This window comes from Lygodium microphyllum, chromosome 1 (genome assembly GCF_053477565.2).
Source record: "Lygodium microphyllum isolate KBCC chromosome 1, Lygodium_microphyllum_v1.1.10, whole genome shotgun sequence".
NCBI lineage: Eukaryota > Viridiplantae > Streptophyta > Polypodiopsida > Schizaeales > Lygodiaceae > Lygodium > Lygodium microphyllum.
Window position 1 is genome coordinate 109192371 of NC_141135.1, and position 18823 is coordinate 109211193.

The following is an 18823-nucleotide window of genomic DNA, read 5'->3' on the forward strand; positions in this document are numbered from 1 at the left end:
TTCCGTGTCTCCGCCTCAATCGGAACTCATTCGACACTCACAGCCCACTCTGCCTACCATCTTCCCCCCCCCCTCTCCCCCCCCCCCCCCCTTTCCTTCTTATCAGACACATCCACCTCCACCATCTTACCCTCCACAATCTTATCCCCCACATCCATCTTACCCTACCTACTCGACACCTCATGGTTCTAGCTCATCTTCTGCCAAGCATGCATTTAATGACAAGACTCGTTTTAACAGGTCAAACTTTACTACTTGGTCAAACTTGATGAGACATGTCCTTGACTCCTAAAACCTATGGGATCTTGTGCATGGGTTGGAACCCCAACCTGATCCCACATTTGTTCCATACGAGGTTGTCGGCTCATGGAAGGCTCATGGAACTCATTCGACACTCACAGCCCACTCTGCCTACCCATCTTTTCCCCCTCCACCTCCACCATCTTACCCTCCACAATCTTATCCCCCACATCCATCTTACCCTACCTACTTAACACCTCATGATTCTAGCTCATCTTCTGCCACGCATGCATTTAATGACAAGACTCGTTTTAACAGATCAAACTTTACTACTTGGTCGAACTTGATGAGACATGTCCTTGACTTCTAGAACCTATGGAATCTTGTGCATGGGTTGGAACCCCAACCTGATCCCGCATTTGTTCCATACGAGGTTGTCAGCTCATGGAAGGCTAGGAATGCCTCCGCTATTGTCGAGCTGATGCAGGGCTTAATGCATGAGTTTCATTCTCAGCTTCAGCATTTTGACTTAGCGTCAGAGCGATGGGCACACCTTACTGACCGCTATGTGGCTCGAGATAGGACCCGTCGTATTAATCTTGACCATGAGCTTCAACTTTTCAAAATCGCTAACCGGGATGACTTGAAAGTCAAGTTGGCTGAGTATCGACATCTCCTCATTGAATTCTCTACTACGGAGACTCCTAAGTCCTCCGACGATCAGGTCACATTGTTCCTAAACAAACTCCCTAGGAAATACTTCAATTTTGTGGAAGGCATAGTTTCAAAACCTACCATGCCTACATTCTATGAATTTAAGTGTCAGTTGTTGCGTTACGCACGGTTGTTTGATCAGTTTCATTCGAATTCCTCTTTAGAGGGGGTTCTTGTTGCTCATTCTCAAAAAGGGCAACAAGGGAAGGAAAAAAGAAACCAAACCTCCACTCAAAGTCAAACTCAAAATCAAAATTAAAGGCAAAACCCATCCGGGGACTCTAGCATATTGCATGAGCATGACATTTTGCATCTCCCTTTGCATTACCCCGTGCATTGGCATTCTGTTCATGTAAACATGCATCTGTGCACATTTATCCCTCTTTGGTCTTTTGGAGTGGTCGACTCTAGGATCCACCATATTCATGGCATAACACATGGCGGTTCTCCTAAAGGCAGTTTCCCTACCCTTGCTTGCTTTGCTTGTCTTGCTAAGCCCACCATCTTTTTTTTTGCCTCTCCACATATTCACCACATGATTGACACACCAACACACTTTTATCATCCTTAGGCACTTATCCTAGTCAGTGTGACGGATTGGCTTGCTAGTTTTGTGAATGACTTGGGTTTAAAACTCTCTTTATCTTTTCCTATCTATCACTTAATCTATCGCTGCCCCTATATTACTTATGTATTTTCAAAACACTTTTCAAACCACCACAAAAAAAAAAAGAAAAAAAAAACCCAAACTAGTCCATTTTGTTTCCATCCGCCTTTGTAGGACTTGGTAAGCCCATGGGCAGCCTCCAAGAACCCTTGGTCCGATGCCCTGGCCTCTCTAGGGTGATCACTTTGGCTCCCTTCGTAAGATAACCATCGCCTCTCCAGTCTTGGTAGGCCACTGGGCAGCCGACGTGCACCCTTTGTCCGATGCCCTGGCTGCTTTGGAATGGGACGCCTTGGGGTAAATTAACATTTAGGCTGGCCTACTTTTCTAGCCCTATTTTGGGCCTGAGAGGGGGTGTTGTACTAAGAAATGCACTTAGCCACTTAAACAGCCCTAAAACATGCTTATTTTAGGCTTATTTTAGCCAAAACCCTAAAATGGGGAGCGGATCGAGAGAGTTAAGTGGAAGAGGATCTAGAACCCTAATTTTCTATAAATAGGCAACCAACCCTCCACTCTTCTCTAATCTCGTTTTTGCAAATTTCAAGTGTTTCAACTTCTGCCCACACCCCATTCGCGGAGGACATCTCAACCAAAGCTGTCCATTGCTATCTCCATCAGTTGGTGCCTGATTTCCAGCCCTCTTCACGCAGTTTGGAGTTGATTCCAATCAGGCGCCTATTGTTCCTGTGCAGACTTGATGCCGTACAGCCTACCATGTCATCACAATCCTGCTGCCTGCGTTTTTAGTCTTTATCTCTCTTGCAGGCTGTCCTGCTTGTGTTTTTAGTCTTTCACTCTCTTGCAAGCTGTCCAACCTGCGTATGTTTTTAGTCTTTCTCTCTTGCTGGCTGTCCTACCTGCGTTTTTAGTCTTTCGCTCTCCTCACAACTGTCTGTAACAACAAATCCAGCTTCTCATTGCTACGTTTGCTGGTGTTCAACATTCGGAGGCTGCCTTGTTGCAATTCGGGATCCGTTCGGAGCGCGACACACTCTCCAGCTCATTACCCCTGCCCTGATCCTTGAGATACAGGAGTTCGAGATTCAGTATTCATTCACTGCATAGTGTGTTTGCTGCATGAGCATTGTATTATTCAGTAGTTATATCACTTCATTTATCTACTCTGTTCATTGTCTCTAAGTTACTCTAACCCTAACTGTGTTCTTTTATCAGTCCGTGCTTTGTTGTACGGTTTCCGTTTATGTTTCTGTGTTAGGGCATTTCGTTACAAGACCGACCATCAGTTTGTGGATGGAAGGATGAAGAGAATTTCAACGTTGTGCCTATATTCTCAAACAGTCCTTTCCAAAACAAACTTATCATCTGTGGATTACAATCAATAATGATTAACTCTGGCATATCATGATACTTAAAACAGATGTTGTATAAAAAGCTGTGCCATACAATCAGCCTTTATCTTTTTACTCACTAAAACGAAGTGGGCCTGCTTACTGAACATGCATATGATAGTCCATATCCCATCATTCCCTGTAGGTGTGCGTGGAAGCTCAAAGATAAAATCCATAGCAATGCTCTGTCAAGGCCTATCGGGAATAGGCAAGGGCTGTAATAAACCCGGCATCTTTTGCCTATCATACTTAACTTTCTGTCATACTATGCATGTCCTCACAAATTGCTCAACATCATGTCTCAAAGCTAACCAATAAAAGAAGCGCTCAACTGCCTTAACAGTGGCATCAATACCCCTATGCCTTGAATAAGGAGGAGCATGACTCTCAATTATCACCTTGGCCCTCAACTACTTTGTGACACACAATCATCCATGCATCATCAGAAAGCCCTTTAGAAGTACGAAATGATCATGCCCCTCGCCATTGCAAAGATGATCATAGACATTTCCAAAGTTAAAATCAGTAGCATATTGATCCTTCATGGCATCCAACTCAGTGTGATAAACCATACTGATAGCCAACAACTGAGGTTTCTGTGACAGTGCATCAGCCACTACATTCTTTTTGCCATCTATGTACACAATCTGAAAGTGAAACATAGACAAAAAGTTTGCCCACCATATAGATTGTGAAATGGATGGGAGATGAGAAAGAAAGCTGTAGAGAGAGAATTTTCAGAGTTTTGTCACAAAGAATGACTAAAAATCAATCAAATGCAGCTGCTGCCCTGCCACAATAGCATTAAATGCTATCGCCTACAACTGAGACATCCAAATCAGTGGTCATCATATACCTAGATGCAATTGCCCAACTGTGGAGGGTCCGAATCTGCAATCGCCTCCTGAAAACTCACTTGTGGGTGGCTGCAATGGCTGAAAATAGGCTAGCCATGGCTGCTCACAACTCTCCCACATTTGCTACAGCAACAAGAATGATTTCGTTTTTTCTCTTCTTCAACCTTTTATCAACTTGTATGGGCAAGTTTGCCAAGTGGTAGCCTTCCCAAATGGTTTTCCCAACATTATCCATCATTAAATATTAATTTTCAGCCTTTAATTACCGAAAATTAATCTAATAATTATTTCAGTGTCCAAATAAATAATCTGACTGGCCAATAATTAAATTGGCTACAGATCTTCCACTCTCGAGTCTCTCTATGCCATCTATGACTATTGGATTGACGTTGGGTACCATTAAACGCCACATCTCTATTATCACCAACGGACAGTTATGGCCAAATGAATGACCTAGGCCAACGATTGACACTAGATACCACGAAGTACCTGTACAACATAACTTGTAGCAACTTTTGCTTTTGACATCTCGTGATTTTCTCGGATCTCGAGCTCGTAAATTTACTCTAACCCCAGTTGCACCTCACGTGCAATATTTACTTAATCATGTGATTAAAAATTAATCCACATATTAAGTGAGGTTTCAAAAATACATGTCCTCATGATACCCCTACTCGATGGAGTAAATGGCAAGGTGGTGCTTTGGAGTCTCGAGGTAATACACTAGGCATGGCTTGCAAACTCTATCCTACTGCATCTAAGCCAACAAACTACCAACTGCCAAAACTATTGAGAAACCACTTCTTCAATTCCCATACTTCATTTAGGGTTTCACACTGGCAACCCCAAAAAGTGTTGGTGTCCACATTTTGGCCCCTTTTTCAATGGGCACCCACACAGTTATATGCCACTCTAGACAACTTATGCCTATAAATCAATAATCATTTCATTCATTCTTATCTCTCTCCTTATTCATTTCTTCACTACCTTCTTCAATCACCACCACCACTTCCCTTCTCTCACCAGCCCCTTCCACTACCCTTACACCCCTTGAGGAGGACATTGCGGTTCGTGGCTCCTAGATGCCTTCAGCCTTCCTCTTCTGCTTCAGGCAACCTGTCCATCATTAGGCATTGCATTTGGAGCATCTTCCACCTCGCATCACCATCCTTTGCTTCGTGTCAACACCCTTCTCCTTTAGGCTCCATCTTCACTTGCGTTTTTCAATTTGGGGGTGTTCCCCTTGCCTGGCGTCATTATCTCCAACTTGGTATCAACATCCTAGCCTCTAGCCGCACTTGCGTTTTTGCAACTCGACTCATCCTCCATCATCTAGAAGCATCATTATCCACTTAGCATCAACATCTGGGCTGCTCTCGCTGCATTTGATAGCTTCCATACTCTAGGATTTGCGTTTTGCTGCCCATGTCAGTCCCTCGCATCAAAGGACTGCGGTTCACTCCCTCAACAACTAGTGATCATCTTCCACATCTCCAACAACATCAAAGGACTGCGTTTTGCTCCCTCAACAGCTGTCCTTCACCTTCCAGTGATTACTTCGACAACACACTGCCCGAAGGATTGCATTTCACTCCCTTCATTGTGCAAATTTCTCACAAGTGCTACCGCCTAATTCAAATAGGACAATGCAGTTATCTTTTGAGCTTTGGCTCCGCTATATCATATTTTCTTCTCGTAGCATGATTCAGTGCATCCTCATTGTGTTCTTGTGTTTCTGAGTTTCTCTTCTCTCTCAATATTTGTCGTACACATACTATGTTACTCCCCACAAACCCTACTATCTCTCTACATTGTCGCTTATTTTGACATGGTATCAGAGCGCAAAAGCTCAGAGAGCCAAAGACCCTGTTCATCAGCGAAGGCAAAGACAGGTTGTGGGTTTTGCATCATCTACTTATTTTCCCCTTCATTTCCATTGCATCACCAAGAGACAGAGATACCCTTCTCTTCCTCTTCCACCCATCCACCCATTTACACGTTGGCACTCCGGTGCTATGACTTCTCCAAAGACAGATGGATAGGGACCACTAGGTGCTTCTCTTTTGGCATCACCGAAACCCCCACCGATGCTTGCTACCATGGACCTTTGCTCTCTACCCTGCCCCAAGCATCCCTTCTAGGCCACAGAATTTATTCTACACCGACTTTTAGATATCTAGCACACGATAATAAGACGCATCCGATGTACACTAAGCCCTTTCAAGCCACAAGAGGATCAACTGATACCACAACCTTCTCGCAACCACTGCAATGCGCTACAGAGGTTGCTTCTACTTCTTCTAGGGTTTTGAGAATGCCACCTTGACAACCCGCAGTTCTGTAGTTTGCTTCCCCAAGAGACAGTGATTGTTGGCTACTGTCCCCAAGGCAATCCGCTCCTTCGACGAACAATGATTGTTCGACACCTTCCCTTAGTTTGGCTCCACAATTTGCCCCATTGAGAGATAGCAACTATTGCCCACCCTTGGCTCTGCATGAGCCTCACCTTTCCCCACCCTCGACTACTTAGGTTTGAGAGGCCACCTCTGAGCATCCAACACCTCAGATACCTTCTTCGGCACGACTAATGATACTTCCTTCATCATCCGATGATTCAAAGTCCATGATCCATGAGTTTTTAGATTCCCTATCTCTTGCAAAGGGGGCTTCAAAGGGAGATGTATTCTCTTTGTCCTCAAAGGGGGCTTCTACTTGTTCGGCTTCAGAGGGGGCCTTGCATCTCCACCCTCAAGGGGGGCCCCTTCTCATGAAGTTCGTCACCTACCCTTTTCTCTTTTAGGATGGCTGTCTTTGAGCAATCATTTCTCCTCCTGATACCCAAGATCTTCAAAGACCACTTAGATCAGGGTCTTGGAGGCTCGGCTGCCACAACTTGGTAACGAGGCCTTCGAACTCCTTCCCACATGGAGTCACAGAGCTAGTGGCTTCTCTCCAGAGGTGGAGTCAAGTTCTACAATTCATCCTGTCCACTGTTCCATGTTGGAAGGAATTCGAAGGCCACCAAGCTTCTCTCCTGAGGTGGAGTCAAGTTCTACACTTCATCCCATCTATTGTTCCTTACTACATGTTACCTTCAAGTGAAAATCTTGGAACTCTGAGATCCTCTTCATCTTCATGGTATCTCCCTTCACTCCTCTTTCTTCATTCCTTTTTAGGTTTGAGAGGGGGTGTTGAGAAACCACTTCTTCAATTCACACACTTCATTTAGGATTTCGCACCAACAACCCCAAAAAGAACTAGTGTCCACATTTTGGCCACTTTTTCAATGAGCACCCACACACAATGGTACACCACCCTAGATAGCTTATACCTATAAATAGGCAGTCACTTCGTTCATTCTTACCTCTCTCCTCAGTCATTTCTTCACCATCACCACTTCCCTTTTGTCACCAACCCCATGCACTGCCCTCACACCCCTTAAGGAGGACAATGCAGTTCATGGCTCATCGCTACCTTCACCCTTCCCCTCATGCTTAACCATACCCAGCCATACAATGTGTCAAGGCCTAAAGCCGCATAAGTCTCGAGGCACCAAGCCCATAGACTCACAACTGATTATGCCCATGAAAACCGACCAAGTGATGAAAACCCACTTACAGCCAATTGCATTCTTACCTTTAGGCAAAGGTATCAATTCCCATGTAGCATTTGCTTCCAAGGCATCCATTTCTTCATCCATGGCTTTCTCCCATTTTTCTTTTCCCATGGCTTGCTCAAAAGAAGTGGGTTCTGGTTCCTGTATCACTTTGACCATATATGCATAGTGAATGGCTGTAAATCCATCATATTTTAGCCTATCCACAGGATACCTAGTTCTCGTAGACCTGTGCAAAATAGGTTCACTCCCAGGTGCTCTCAAAACATCCCTGGTCTTCCTTACTCCAGGTGTAACAATAGAAGGAATACCCAACTCATCATCAATGCTCTGTTCTGAGCCACTGGATTCACCATCCACATAAGAGTGACCTGCATTCACATCAAACATGGGCTGATCAAACTTCTCTACGCCCAATGCCTTCGTGAATATGTCAGCTACCTAATCCTCTGTGCTGACATAAACTAGATCAATAAGACCTAGTAAAACCCTCTCTCGCACATAGTGATAATGCACCTCAATGTGCTTTGTTCTAGCATGATAGAGTGGGTTATTTGCCAAGTGTATACTACTCATGTTGTCACAATAAATGACAACTGGCCCATCTGTAGACTGATGCATATCATAAAGTAGCTTATGCAACCAAGCTACCTCACATGCAGCCATTGCTGCACCCCTGTACTCAGCCTCTGTGCTCGACAAGGCAACTGTAGGTTGTTTCTTGCTGCTCCAAGTGACTGCAACACTCCCAAAAGAGAACACATATCCACGGGTTGATCGTCTATCATTTCCATTCTCTCTATCCCCTATTATGCCTTCGTTCCATACAACCATATCACCAAGTGAAATGATGGTAAAAATATTATGGATAACCATCAACTCTTTTGGAACTGCCACGTCGATTTCACTTGATTTCCATGGCTCCACAAGGTTGTAGAAGTTCAAAAAGCTCATTTGAAGCAAGGGAAGTAAAGATCGCGGGCCGATGGAGAAAATGACGTGGTAGAAATTGGCGAAACCCCCGTTACAAAAAACTTGAGAGAGGTAACATCTCATCGATTTTTTTAAAAATAATATTTTATAATATTATTTCCAAGTACCACATATAGTCAATGATACCAATGTTGTAGAAAAAGTTCTACAATTCATCCTGTCCACTGTTCCATGTTGGAAGGAGTTCGAAGGCCACCAAGCTTCTCTCCTGAGGTGGAGTCAAGTTCTACACTTCATCCCATCTATTGTTCCTTACTACATGTTACCTTCAAGTGAAAATCTTGGAACTCTGAGATCCTCTTCATCTTCATGGTATCTCCCTTCACTCCTCTTTCTTCATTCCTTTTTAGGTTTGAGAGGGGGTGTTGAGAAACCACTTCTTCAATTCACACACTTCATTTAGGATTTCGCACCAACAACCCCAAAAAGAACTAGTGTCCACATTTTGGCCACTTTTTCAATGAGCACCCACACACAATGGTGCACCACCCTAGATAGCTTATACCTATAAATAGGCAGTCACTTCGTTCATTCTTACCTCTCTCCTCAGTCATTTCTTCACCATCACCACTTCCCTTTTGTCACCAACCCCATGCACTGCCCTCACACCCCTTAAGGAGGACAATGCAGTTCATGGCTCATCGCTACCTTCACCCTTCCCCTTCTCCTTCAAGCACCCTATTCCATCATCAAGCCTTGCGTTTGGAGCATCTTCCAACTAGCATCGCCATCGTCTGCTTCCCACAACACCCTTCTCCTTCAGGCTCCACCTTCACCTACGTTTTTCAGTCTGGAGGTCTTCTCCTTGCCCGGAGGCATCATCTCTAGCTTGGCGTCAGAATTCTAGCCTCTGGCAGCAGTCTACACTACCTAGCATCAATGATTTCATCATTCTTCTATCACAGGGGCTGTTGGGACCTGCGTTTTTGCAGCCTAGCTTCTCCTCCATCACCTAGAGTCACTCGTCTGTCAACAGAGGTTGCTGGGACTTGCGTTTTTGCAGCTCAGCTCATCCTCCATCATTTGGCGTCATCATTATCCACCTAGTGTCGGCATTTGGGCTGCCCTCCCTGTGTTTGACAACTCCGACACTCTGGGATTTGCATTTTGCTGCCCAAGTCACTCCCCGGTATCAAAGGACTAAGGTTTGCTCTCTCGACAACTGATGATCATCTTCCACGTCGTCAACAACATCAAAGGACTGTGGTTCATTCCCTCGACAACTGTCCTTCACCTCCCAGCAATTACTTCAACAACACACTGCCCTGAGAACTGCATTTTGCTCCCTTCACTGTGCAGATTTTCCACACGTGCTGCCGTCTGATTTAGACAAGACAATTACAATAAAGATTGTCTAAGTTCAGATCTTTCTTTGCAACTCAATGACATGAAGTTGGGATCGCAAGTGATTATGCCCGAAAAACAGATGGGTACAAAGAGTTAAGACCTATAATATATCATTACAAGCATATCTAGCAAAAAAGTCTTAATGTTTAACTATAACAGAAGTGCAAGACTAAGATTTCAAATGCGAAGACCTACCGTGCTCGCTGGTAAAAGATGCCACAACCATCCCTTTTTTTGCCCGACCTTTTGATATACACACTTGAGTATCCATGGGTATCTAGTTGTTTCTTGTAAAAGCTTTCATACTCATCCAACTCCTACTACAAGGAAACATAAATCAATCGGTGTAAATAGAAAGTAGAAAATACAAATTCCAAAACAGAAAACATCAACAAAAAGATTGATCAGACTATCAAATAAACAGTTACCGGACAATATCTGGCCATGGCAGCAGTATAAAAAGCATCACACTAATTGATTAAATTTAACAACTAGTGGGATAGTGGCAGCAATACATGTCACATGGCATGTGCTAATAGCTTGCAAAGTTCAACTGATGTAAAAGCTCGGTTGATACAGGATGGAATATGAACAAAAAGTTAAGCAGCCAGAGCCTGAACATAAATTAAAATTTTGACCAAAGAGACCACCGAAAAGTGTGTTTATTGGAATCAAACCTACATCTAATCTTATGTTTAGGGATTCAATTCAGATTAACAAACATCATGAATAATACTCCATGAAAAAGTTATTGAGATTAGAATGCTAGTAGCAGACTACTGTAGCTAGTGTAGTAGTACAAGATGATGAGTAGAACATACAAAACAGGAACTAGAAAACTCACCTGCAAACAAAGAATATCTGCTTTGAAGGCCAAGAGACGTGCCAAAATTGCCTGAGAACGAGCCTTCCACCTGAGGAAACACGCCCCTAAGTAGATGAATGATATCTGTAAGCATGAGATCTATAAAAATAAGCTCAGAGATTGAGCTAAAAACAACCTGGACATGCAGAATAAACATGAGCTGCTTCTCCTGGTATGCTAGAAAAAAAAGTTACATCAATGGGCCTCTTCAACCTGATTATCCCTATTAAGCTACATCATTTTAGCCTAAAGTTAATTCAAATTATGGGCTAATTTCTTCAGCAAGGTACTCAGGCATGATTTATACAATATGTTCGGTTCATGAATGTGTATGGCATGGAACAGACACAAATGTTGCAAATAAAATATGTTGTTTTGTACATTCACTAAAATTACGTATAAATCAGCTTTACTAAGAATAATAGTAACCTAAAACAGCGTTTTCAACTGCTGAAACGAAAAATGTTTTGGGGACTCCGAAACACGTTTGGGGATTGAAAAAATCTTTTGCTTTTAAGGGGGGAGGGAGGCCTTTAACATTACCCACCCATGTTTCCAGTTTTGGCTGATGGGCAATGTCATTTAGTTTTCAGCTTTCATTTCTAGCCTTCAAACTCTACTTTTATTGCATGCGTTTGCATGCCTGTTTCTCTTCATTAAAGCCATCTATAGTAAGAGTATGCATGGAGCCACAAAGATTTGTGTAATTACGAAACTAGTACTAACTCTTGCTAGCAACCAGCAGCTACAAAATAGTGAGTCTGATGTGAATGTTTGGCAATGTAAGCATCAAATTATTATAGGCTAAACTAGTAGCTTATAGTGCACTGTAACTACACACACACACACACACACACACACACATTTATAACCATATATTCATATTCATTCAGTTATTTCTATTCATATTTATAATTTCTGGATTCCCACTTCCTTGTTTCATCATTTCAGACTGAGGTCCAACTCTGTTTCGCGACTCTGAAATGTGTTTCCATTTCCCTTTTCCTTGTTTCATCATTTCAGACTGAGGTCCACTCTGTTTTGTGACTCTGAAATGTGTTTACATTTCCCTATTTCTGAGCTCCTAGCAACTATGTCATCAGCATTACACATAGAAAATATAAAACATGTGACTTTAGAGGTAGAAAGTTCAAATATCATGAATTAGAAAACCATTACAAAGTTTCAAGTGTAAGAGCCAAATCCCAAGAGTCATGTTCTATTTTAACAAGTGTCACATAGAAAGATAAGCCTAGTTAGATTTCATTCCTGAACAAAATCGATTTGTATGATCTATACCATGCAATTGTTCGGGTATGTGACCCATACAATTCATGACAATGCTCTCATCATGCACCCCAAAAAAATATCATCGGCATCCAATTCAAAAAACTAGCCATTTTTTGCTAGTCAGATGATGGTTTTCTGCACATACCCCCCCCACACCACCCCCCCCCCCCCCGGGGCCAAAAAAAAGGTTTTTGGAATCTAACAGGCCACTCCAAAGTTTGAACCTTTTGCTTGGCCCTTAAAATAAAGAGGTCTCCTTGCATTTGATCTCAAACTTCCCTTCAGTCGTCATCCACCTCTAAGTTCTTGATTCTTGAATCTACCTTTACCAGTTACCTCTTTCTACTCTCAAGTTGTCCTCCCCTTCTTCCACTTCATTTGGAGGCACATGATGCCTACAACAATGGTTTAGGAAAGCGTGGTTGGCTTGATTGGGACCAATGGAAGAATTTTTAAAAAGATATAAAGGAAAATCTCAACAACTGAAAGGAGGCAGTAGATGTGTCAGTTGAGGCAGGATCAATGTTGCATCTTGGGAGTGGTTGGCACTCACATAATCACATGTGGTACTAGTGGTTTGTTTTGTATCATCTCAGCAATCATCATAGCTAGGGATCGCTCCATGCTCCACCATCCAACTATGAAGATTAGGTGCTCATAAGCAGCTCTATACATCACTACTGGGGTCACCTGACTGTCAAAAAGCCATACGATTGTCCTTGGCTCCTAAAATAGACCCGGGCACACTGTCTCTCTAGAGCAACAAGGGCTGCAAATCCTCGTGTACCATTCTTTTGGAGAAAGTGACCCAAGTTCAAGATAGGAGGATACTAGCTCCACTATCTTCTCCTAGTAGGTAATTCTCATGCCAAAGTGATGACCCAACTTGCTGAGGTATTAAAAGACCGTATATGGGTGTGTGTGTGTGTGGGGGGGGGAGAGAGAGAGAGAGAGAGAGAGAGAGAGAACCATGTGCCTCTATGTCTATGTGTGAACAAACATATCATAAAGAACATCATGGATTGATGTGACTGGACAGGCCTAGCATGTATGTTCTAAGACATCACTAACATGTTAATCCTAAGAGATGCCTTGTGATTCCTTCACACAAATACACTAAACTGGGAGTTTTCACACTGATTTTTAATGCTCAACACAGAACGATTATCCATGCATTTGTGCAAGTCCATATTTTACATCCATGCACAAAATTCAAACACAGACAAAAAATGGTTAAGTAGAGATATCATAATGCAAATGATAAAGATCACAAGTGCCCTTCACTAACCTTAGGCAAGGTGATGGAGAATGTGGAAAAAAGGCACTCTTCACATAAGCCTGCAGAGCCAAAACATTACTACTTTTTCAGAATATCATAATACATAACTGAAAGAGAGTGCCATAAGTAACAAAAACTTACCTGGGCCAAAATATTATAGGAAACAAGTCTAATGACTGCCACTGCAAACAAAAAGAAGCAACACCCTTAATTGGGCCAATCCCCAACACGAGTTTTTATCTGATGAACATCCCTACCCAAAATTTATGTAGAGGGTTATACATTTCTTACAAGATAAATGTATAAACATCAGCTAAATGTATAAAGCCTTAACTCTCTCCACCTTTAACCAACAGTGAGTATCTTCATGGGTACTAAACAGAGCCTAAATTAAAACACTAAATAGAGTCGATCCATCCTAATCTCAAAAATAGCTGACTATCAAGGGTACTGCATGTAGGAATATGAGTCAACTGTCTATTTCTTGTAAAAGGGTAGTTAAGTCTTACATATGACCTGCATTGAATGCCAAGCAAAATTGGTCTAGTGATTCTGAGCTTGACTTAATGGAAGAATGCTAGCTACTGATCCATCAAGCTCATGCTGATTGACATCAATGCTAGAGTGAAAGAATACTGCTATAACCAGCTGTATTTAAGCAAACAGGTAACACATAGGAAGGATGGCAGAACACCTTGGAAGCCAGACAGGTAAGGCACCAGATAGGCAACCTTGGTGCATGTGGCAGTAGCAAATCAGTCAGACAAGAGACTACAAAGGAGCCGTGACTTAAGGTTAACCATCGTCCAGCATTGAAATTAACCTGGCTGACTTTGGTCCACACAAAGGCCTCTCCCTTCCAGCTTCTCTTACCTTCTCAAATGCTCATAGCTCCTAGCCTCTAATCAGCAACAGCAGCATACTTTCCAGCTTGGACATTTTGGATGTGAGTGCTTGAGGACCATACACATAAGGACTCTCCTTGTAGCATGCACATTAGACAGTGTGACAACATTATACTTTTTCTCTAACACATGAAGTGTTTCTAGAGAATCGTAGAGCAGATTAGATCAAACATTGAATGCTCCTCCATGCCCATAGCATATACTTGTATCTCACTAAGAGTCAAGTATTCTACACTTCCAATCAGTTCATCAACTGTAGGATGCACAAGTTTTGCATGTTTCAGCAGCTCACCTTGGTTGAATGTCTGTTTATGTGAGCAGCAGTTGAACAAGGCAAACTAAGCAATCTGGCAAAGCTAGACACACTGATGAGCACTATTAGAGCAACATCTTCAGGGTGCAATGCCAAATGATAAGAGCCAGTATCCCCACAATTGAACTTGGAAGATAAATTTGAAACCTGAGCAGATCAATATGCTTAGGTCCGACATCTAGATGTCCCTATATATAGCTATCCTACAAATAACCTTTCAGCCTCTAACCATTATTACCCCCAAACACAGGGTAACAAGAATAAAGCCAGAAGTCTAAACTTGAAATACAGATACCTCGAGCTGGAGAGTCGAGAGCAACCATAATTTTTCAATGCCTAGTTTAGAATGTGACATAAGATGAACTCATAAATCAGGTCAAAGATTTAATCCTCACTTACTCTGTGAACCAGAAGAATCATTTACAGATCCTTCAATCGGAAGAAAATTAGGCTTCCATGTAGTTGTACTTGTTGCCATACTTGCCCCCTGTCAAGAAAAAGACAAAGTCATTGGCAATTGAAGTAACAAATGAGCTATAGAATCCAAAGACACAAACAGAGATACTAAGAAGAAGCTTGGGAAGAGGACTAACTGCAGTTCTAAAATCCTATATTGAACCATTTGCTATGCACAACTTCAACTCCAACCATATCATATTTTCAAGGGAAAAAACAGCAGTAAAGTGAATACTACTATCAAGCACCAAAATCTAGAAAAAGCACCATCCTCTCAACGCATTCATGTGATAATACTAATGTATTTCCATCACACAAATCATTGCTTGATCAATTTACAGTACACAATACGTTCATAAAATAAATGAGAAGTCAAAATTCATCACTTCACCGCTTTGGGCTTGATTTCCCTCAAAAATTGAGATGAGCCAACACCCAATTGGCCCCAAAACATTGGCATCATTTGCAGTACTTCTTTTCACCTCATTCCAAAACCTGTTGTACAACAGAGATTTGACTCTGATCCCCTTGCAGAGTCAAGCCTTGAATCAGATTTAAAAGGTAGCCACCCAAACTTATCCAATTGCCAAGTATCACATCTGCCCATGCAAACTCAACCTCTAGACTTAACTTCCAATCAAGAATAATTAATTCAAACTGGAAATTCCTAACCTCTTTGAGCCTGAAAGTGTTGAAATTTACTACAAATGTCATGAGGACATGTATTTTTGAAACCTCATTTAACATGTGAATCAATTTTTAATCACATGGTTAAGTAAATGTTGCACATGTGAGGTGTAACTAGGGTTAGAGTAAATTTATGAGCCCGAGACCCGAGAAAATCATGGGATGTCAAAGGCAAAAGTTGTTATAAGTTATATTGCATAGGTACTTGGTGGTATGTGGTGCCAGTTGTTGGCCTAGGTCATTCATTTGGCCATAAATGTCAATTTGGTGGCACTAAAAAAGTGGTGTTTAATGGTACCTAACGCCAATCTGATGGTCAAAGATGGCGCAAAGACACTCGGGAATGGAAGTTGCCTAGCCAATTTAATTATTGGCCAGTTCATGCACTGTCTAAGTCGAAACATTATTTGTTGGGGGCTGATTTTACAATGCAGAGAGACCATTAAACTTTGAGGTACTTTCTAACGCACACAAAGTTGTCAGAGAAGCATATGAGATAGGCAAATTTTCTCTCTATGTTTCATTTTCAGATTGTACATATTGATGGTAAAAAGAATGTTGTGGCTGATGCACTATCACGTAAGCCACAGATTTCAGCCATCAGTATGGTTTATCACACTAAGTTGGATGCCATGAAAGAGCAATATGTTGCTAAATCGAATTTGCTAATGTTTATGATCAGCTTTGCAATGGCCAAAGACATGGACACTTTGTGCTAAGAGATGGATTTTTTATGATGCATGGACGACTGTGTGTCACTGTTATATTTATAAGGTAAATTAAGGGAAACATGCAAGAGGCATGACCGTCAAGGGTCTTGGGCGCCCGAACGGGGTTTAGGGGAGCCTAGCATTAAAGAGAGTCCAAGAATAGTAGGACTCACCAAGGTTTGACGGCTGGCAATCGGATCACGATGAGTCTGGTCAGCAATGAACTAGGCAAGGCTGGGAGGTGAAATAGATCTCGTGCTCAATTTAGGATCGGACTACTTTCCTCTAGTCTTCTTGATCTTCTGAGTCTAACATTGGTATCAGAGCCATTCGTGAAGTTCCTTTCAAGCGAGGCCAAGCGAATTGACGGTTACATCTGAGGCTAGGCGAAATGACAGATACGTCACCCGTCATATGTTATTACTGGCCGAAAAGGGAGACGCCATAAAAGCGTGACAGGCCGTAAGGGAAAGTGAAAGGCGTGAGACGTGCCACGGACCATGAGATGTCACAAGGAGCGTGAGACGCCGTAACGGGACGTCTCTTTATGTGAGACGTCGCAGGAAGATTAATGCGTGAAGACAGAGTTCACGTACCTCACGCGTGCCTCACGTCATACAAATCGTCTTAAAGAGAGTAGTTTCATGTAACTCACGTTACACCAATCGTCTGGGAAGAGCAATCATTCAACAGTTCGCAACCAGCTGACTGAAATTAGTCACACTCGTCCTACAAATAAAAGACATATTGGTGGTTCACGTGATAGTCCCGTTTTCTGCCGAAGAACTTCATTTCCAGCGTGACTGGTCTAGTCCGGGAAGGCAAAATTTGTTCCTTACTCTTCGGGTTTATTTACGAAACCAGCAAGAGTTGCCTGCCATTATAATCAGGGAAGTACTTTACTTTGTATGCAAATTTCTTATCTTTGCTTTCCAATTCCAGTGTATTAATGGCAGAAAAAGGAAAAGAGGGAGTAATGGAAGGTTCTAGTTCTGGGGACCACCCTATGGTAGATCCCCATGAATCGGAAATGCAAGAGGAACAGTGGGAAGAATTCTTTGCTACACGAGAACAATTTGATGATCTTACTGCTCGTGTGCAGGCTCAGGGGGTTCAAATGGAATTTTTAACTCAAACACTCACTGAAATAAAATCTCAATTAACCTTATTGTTAGAAAAAGATAAAAATAAGATAGAAACCTCGGATGTTCCATCTTCATCGAAAGATTTAGATGTGACTATGCGAGATCCTAAGGAACCCCACCACAAGTTGAGGGATAATCCAGTTTTAAAAGATATGAAACCCCCTCAGTTTCACGTGGAGGAAAAAGATAGAAACAAAGATACAATCTTTAATTTTCTCCAAAAATGTGAAGATTTACATAAACTTAAAAATACTCCACCACATCTCCAAGCACTGGAGGCCAGTTTAACTTTGGGGCCCAAAGCGTATAAATGGTGGCGAACTTTAAAGGAGGCAAATAAAATACATGAAACTTGGGCTCAATTTGAATCCGTCTTTTTGAAAGAATTCCTTCCTGAAAATGAAATGGAAAGAAATTGGGAAGATTGGGATTATGTCAGACAAAAGGGAAGACCCCTGCTGACATATCTGGAGGAATATCGTGAGATAATCCTCAAATTGGAAGGAATAGATGAATTTCAAAAGACAAGAGGGTTCATTAGGGGACTAAATAAAGCCTGTAAAAAGGAAGTAAAAAGGAGTTCACCTAAGACGCTGGAAGAGGCAATTAAATTTATATTAATCAATGAAGATAGTATGCGTCCAGATACACTCACTAGTCTCACTGATATGGAGCCCAAGTCTAAGGAATTGGAAACCTCAAAATTTGTGGGTAAATTTAAAAGGAAAATGCCATTTTTTAAAGGTAAAAAATAACCTTTTGAAAAGAAACAATATGTAAGGCCAAAGTTAAGTCCAGACGACTTTGATAAGGCTAAAAAAGAAAAGCTGTGTTTCAATTGCCTATACCCTAACCATGCTGCTTGGAATTGCCCTCAAAGGAAAAAGGGGGAAGACAAAGGAAAGGATAAGGACAAGGGCAAGGAAAAAGAAAAACAAATCCATGTAGTGCAGACCTTAGAATTAAAGGGGCATGAAAGGTATAAATCTTTAGAGGTCTTGCACATGGATGTACAACACAAGTGTTGTATGTCAACTTCTATGTGGTAGCCTACCTTTGGGCCACATGATTTAGTTAGAGTACATGGATTGATAGCTGGAAAGAGGGTTAGAGTCATGATTGATGACTCTGCTACACATAATTTTATAAATTATGCACTTGTCAAAAATTTGCAACTTCCCCAACAAAAGAGTAGGCATCAATATGTTGTTCATATGATGCAAGGTCAAGATAATAAAATATGGGATACAATGGTATCCAATTTGAAAATTGAGATTCAAGGATATAAAGATAAACTTGATTTCCAAATCATGAACATGGAAAGAGCTGATATTGCTCTAGGGAGGGAGTGGCTATGGGGATTGGAACCATCCTTAAAACGTAGTTA

General features: G+C 41.9%; 1 protein-coding gene across 9 annotated transcripts in view; it reads right to left on the reverse strand.

The window, feature by feature from the left end:
• LOC148041531 (DNAse I-like superfamily protein) overlaps positions 1 to 18823 on the reverse strand; it is a 96814-nt gene that overhangs the window by 32656 nt on the left and 45335 nt on the right. Inside the window, exons 2-7 of one of the 9 annotated variants that reach the window (XM_087680549.1) lie at positions 14838 to 14925; positions 13362 to 13402; positions 13230 to 13279; positions 10788 to 10820; positions 10631 to 10700; positions 9982 to 10103 (exon numbers count right to left, since the gene is read on the reverse strand). In XM_087680549.1, the coding sequence (XP_087536675.1) occupies positions 9982 to 10103; positions 10631 to 10700; positions 10788 to 10820; positions 13230 to 13279; positions 13362 to 13402; positions 14838 to 14925 (404 nt within the window). Of the gene's footprint in view, positions 1 to 9981; positions 10104 to 10630; positions 10751 to 10787; positions 10829 to 13229; positions 13280 to 13361; positions 13403 to 14837; positions 14926 to 18823 lie in introns of all 9 variants that reach the window. The other 8 variants (XM_087680544.1, XM_087680559.1, XM_087680554.1 and 5 more) reach the window with 8 other exon arrangements.